At 36.5% G+C, this 4,580-nt stretch overlaps 1 protein-coding gene across 1 annotated transcript; it reads left to right on the forward strand.

Moving 5' to 3' along the window:
- The first annotated feature begins 3,143 nt into the window (after positions 1-3,143).
- Positions 3,144-3,858, forward strand: LOC113293429. Its single transcript, XM_026542068.1, has 2 exons — positions 3,144-3,222; positions 3,329-3,858. The coding sequence occupies exons 1-2, from the start codon at positions 3,186-3,188 to the stop codon at positions 3,664-3,666; spliced, it is 375 nt and encodes a 124-aa protein (XP_026397853.1). The 5' UTR covers positions 3,144-3,185; the 3' UTR covers positions 3,667-3,858.
- The last annotated feature ends 722 nt before the right edge of the window (positions 3,859-4,580 follow it).

The following is a 4,580-nucleotide window of genomic DNA, read 5'->3' on the forward strand; positions in this document are numbered from 1 at the left end:
CATCTTCGTTCCACATCCGGTTGACCTTCACTGCTTCTTTTTTCGTGCCACATTTGCATGATCAAAAATACGTATCCACCAACAGCTTCTGAAATTGCATGAAAACGATGATACAACCCGTCGGCATCACGATTCACGACTATTGATGTTACCGGTTTCTTCACAAAGTCTTTGCAAAATATTTCCATAAAAAGTATTCTTTTCTTGTTGACAACCATTGATTTGATCTAATGTAAATAATACATAATTCATACAAATTGATTCGTCTTCATCCATAGTATACTTGACACCAAGAATTCTAGTGTTTCTTTGTTGTGATTGTTACGTTTGTTGTTGTGATCGTTGCGAGGCGGGTGCCATATTTGTTAGAAATTGGATTTTTAGGGGTTTTTTTGCTGATAAATTGAGATGATATGAATAGTTGTGCTTGAAATGAAGGAAGAGTGAGTATTGGGATGGTGTGAATTTTGAGGTAGAGATGTAGAAGGCGTGAGTTTTAAGTTTGAAATGAGATGAATTTATAGCGAAAAGAGTAAGAGTCGTTGGGCGAAGAAATTGGGATTAGACGTTGGCGGTTGAAGATTACGCGTTGGAGGCTTACTGTCAACCCATGGCGGGTTCTCACAATCCGCACGGTTTCAATACACCCACCAGCGGGTTTTCTTGGTCCGCTCGGTTCTGTTTTAAACGCGCGGCTAATGTACGTCCGCAGTGAACAAACTAATAAATTTGTTGGTTCTCCCATCCGTTTTTCATGTTTTTTGAGCCCTAACAGTCTTTGAAAAGAGAAATTTTATGGTGTTGTACGTCCATGAAAACAAAGAGGAGTTATAACGTGCATCTGTATTTTGTAAAAATAAAAATATTTTGTTGTCCTCCTCATGTTGGATGAAAGCTTAAAACCGCAAATCCCAAATTACGTAGTAGAAGTCTGAATCCCCAAAATTTATTAGTTGACTGGGCCAAGGAACTTGGGCTTCACTAACATTAGTTTACAAGTCAGATAAGTTTAGAACCCTGTTTTAGGGCATACGTAGAACTTTCATGGCATACTGAATAAAGACAAAAAAAGGGTTGTAAATAGCAAAATCAGAAGCCCCTTAACCAAATATTTTTGGTAATGGCAAATCTGCCCTTTTAGGATTAGTGTTAATACTAATGATTAGTTAAAATAATTCTGATTAGTGATTAATGATTAGTGATTAGTTTTATGATTATGTTTAATCTCACTTTTGTATCTTAAAATCATAAAAAATTTGTGTTTTTTCACTAAGGTTCGGCGAGTCTGGAATATGTTCGGCTTAATATATCAGCCGAACCCATCTGGATATTGACAGCTAATGAACATTTTGGCAAGCTGAGAGTGTTATTATTATGAGCCGAACCCACTTTGTAGACCCTAGTTCGGCTTGTTTAAAAATGTCATAATGAGCCGAACCTAATCTTGTATGATCTAGAAGAAAAATTATGTGAGGCTCGGCTTATATTGAGAATATCGTAAGCGTCGAACCTTTTGGTAGTACATGGTTCGGCTATTTACATAAGTATTATATAAGCCGAACCTGATCATTTATATTCCTGAGAATTGTTGGGTTAAGAATTTTGTATTGGTTCGGCACATAATGTAAATATCGTAATAGGCGAACCTCGTAAATGTGCTAGGTTCGGCACACATTATGATTATCGAATACGCCGAACCCCTATGCATCTCTATATGTGACTAGGTTCGGCTTGAAATTTCATGAAATTTCATGCCGAACTGTTCATATACACTTACATGAAGCTTTTGTGAAGAACGGTTCGGCTAAAAATGCAACTCAATTTTGAGCCGAACCCAACACTGTAACCATCATTTAATTGATGAAAAACAACAAATAGGAGATTGGGTTTGTAAAACTTACTTTCTTATCCTCATTTCCGGAGTTGGAGATGCAGTTGGTTCAATTTCTGGTTCAATTGGTGGTTGATTTTCAGTTTCTACACCTTCATCTTCAATTGGTTCTTCTTCTTCAATTGATGGATTAGAAGACGATTTGGTTTGCCTAGTCCCTGCTTTTCTTTGTACGAGTCATTATGTAGTTGAGTTTAATCGACGATCAAATTTTTACGAATCAACAATTAATCACGGTGATGAATTTTTTTTTTCGCGTGAGGGGAAGAGTTCGGCTAGAGGAGGAAGAAGAAGAGATGTTAAGGGAAACTGATTTTGATTTTATAGAAAACTGATTTTAGATTTTTGTATTAAGGGTACATAGGTAATTGAACTATCCATAGGGTACCCCTTATAAGGTCACCCAAGATGGGACTATTGTTTTGTATGCCCTGAAAGTTTTACGTATGCCCTAAAACGGGGTTCTAAGTTTAGCGGGCAGCTCTAGTAAAGAACCTAGTAAGCTTGAACTTGTTCCTTGAGTTCATTGGCATTTGGCAGGCTACGTACTGGTACACCAATGGATCCTTGAGATTAAGCAGGTACAAATTAATTTCTGGTATTTTAAACATGTTACTACTGTATTTACTGCAATCAATAGTTTCTGTAACAACACATTCGGGCATTCTTGTTTTACAACAATATGCATATGGGTTGCTTAATTTGTTGCTCCTCCTGGGTTGTTCAAAGTGAAGTGAGCTCAATTTTTCTTCACCCTTATACATAGAGTTTTATGTCGTTGCTTCCTATGTTAAATTTTTTTCTTGGTTAACATATGGGTACTTGAGCTTCCTAACATCAATGCGGTAATACAAATCAAGACTCTAGCATCTGAACGTAGGGAACTTTAAGTGCACATGCCATTGAGCTTGTAAGTTCTAATGTTAAGTAAAATGTAGATGCCAAGGCGAACGGTATAACGGAACCCTTGAGTGCATTAATTACCGTCGATAATTCTGGGAATCTCATTATTAGTGGCTAGAGATAAACGTGTCAAGTGACAAAAGCTGGATTGGAGCACTTGATACCAATACCCTAGAACATTCCTACACCGATTTACTACTATAATCACATGGTAATTAACGGTAATAAACACCTACTACCCTAATTAATCAACTCAACAATTATCATTTATCTCCTCTCTTCCTCTATAAATATCTCCACCATCCAGTCTCCCATTTCCACACTCACACAACCAAAAAAAATAAAAAGAAAGTTTCTAGCTAGGGTTTCTGAATCTCCACCCATCACTTTAATGGCTTCCAACAAAATCCACCACTTGAGACAATCAGGTATATATATTTTCTAGACTTTGCAATTATGGTTTATATTGTTTGATTATTAGTATTTTTAGCATGGATTGATTTTGTATGCTCACGTGTTTGATTGATTCTGCAGCTATGGAAGCTGGAGATCCTGGCAAATATTATATCAATCCATCTGAGAAACTGATGAGCAAAGCATCTGGTTGGAGAGTTGTAGAATATGAAGATTCTATTGAGGTGATTTTCGATGATGCTGCTTTGGGGAAGAGTCCTGTTTTTGCCAGATGCTACAACTATCAGGCTATTGGCGATTCTGTAAACAAGGATGACGAGTTCGGTTTCATAATGAATACTGATTATCTAGATGCTAGGAAACTTAATATTGAGATGAAAGATGGCTTTACAAAGTTTTACGTTCCTAAAATCAAAGTTGAAGAAAACAAGAAGAAGGTTGCTGGATCGCAGGCTTGAGTAGTAGTAGTAGTATGAGAAATGGAAGGTGGATTCTTCTAGATCTTGTTTGGTTTTTTATGAAAATTTCTTTCTAGTCCTTTTCTACTTGTTCTAGGATTTCTGGTTTTAGTTTCTAGCTAGGGTTTTTGAGAGTTATGTTGAGATTGATACTTCGATGATTATCATCAGGGGGCATAATTAATGATGAATATCAGCATATAACACATGATGTAGTAGTCCTTCTGTGTCATGGATTAAATAGTACTATTCGGTTTCTGTAATGAAGGAAAATTTCATGGATTAATTAGCTTCAAAGCTGAAAGAAATGATTATAACGGTGTTGGCCATGAAAATGCAGAAATTGTTGTTTGTTATTATAATCTCTGTGTTTTAGTGATAGGGGCAAAAGGGAACTATTTTGTTTGTCTTACTGAAAATTCCGTACGTCCAGGAAACCCAGAGATGGATAGCAGAGTCACAGTTTTGTTTCGTAGTGAACCTGTTTGCTTCTTTGAATTAATGAAGAAAGCTTGTAACCCAAAAAAAATAATACTACTATTACTACTTGACTGAGCCAACTCACTATTGCCTCTTCCATGGTTTCCTATAGCTAGGAAAAGAACTTCCCTTACTCTCTCACTCTTGTAAATCCAGCTCCCAATTCCAATGCAAGGCCATAAACGTGAAAGTCCACTAAAGCTAGGAATTCATGTTTAATGGTCTAATACGTACGTCCATGAAAACACAGAGAAATCTGCTAGCTGTAAAATGTAGACTGTAGAGCCAAGGTTCTGGGTAGTAAAATCAGCTTTTGTTCATTTTTATCCGAAAGCTTAAAATGGAAATTCCCAAAAGATAAAGTTTTGACCATCAAGGTAAAGTATAATCCCGTGAATCCAAGTTTACCATTATATATGTGATTGTGCAGGAAT

Source organism: Papaver somniferum, chromosome 7 (genome assembly GCF_003573695.1).
Source record: "Papaver somniferum cultivar HN1 chromosome 7, ASM357369v1, whole genome shotgun sequence".
Taxonomy (NCBI): domain Eukaryota; kingdom Viridiplantae; phylum Streptophyta; class Magnoliopsida; order Ranunculales; family Papaveraceae; genus Papaver; species Papaver somniferum.

What these genes read in the sequence shown, in the direction of transcription:
- LOC113293429 (XM_026542068.1), top strand. Translation starts at nt 3,186, where the DNA reads ATGGCTTCCAACAAAATCCACCACTTGAGACAATCAG. An exon ending in CCACCACTTGAGACAATCAG is followed by an intron (nt 3,223 to 3,328) that starts GTATATATATTT and finishes TTGATTCTGCAG; the next exon opens with CTATGGAAGCTGGAGATCCT.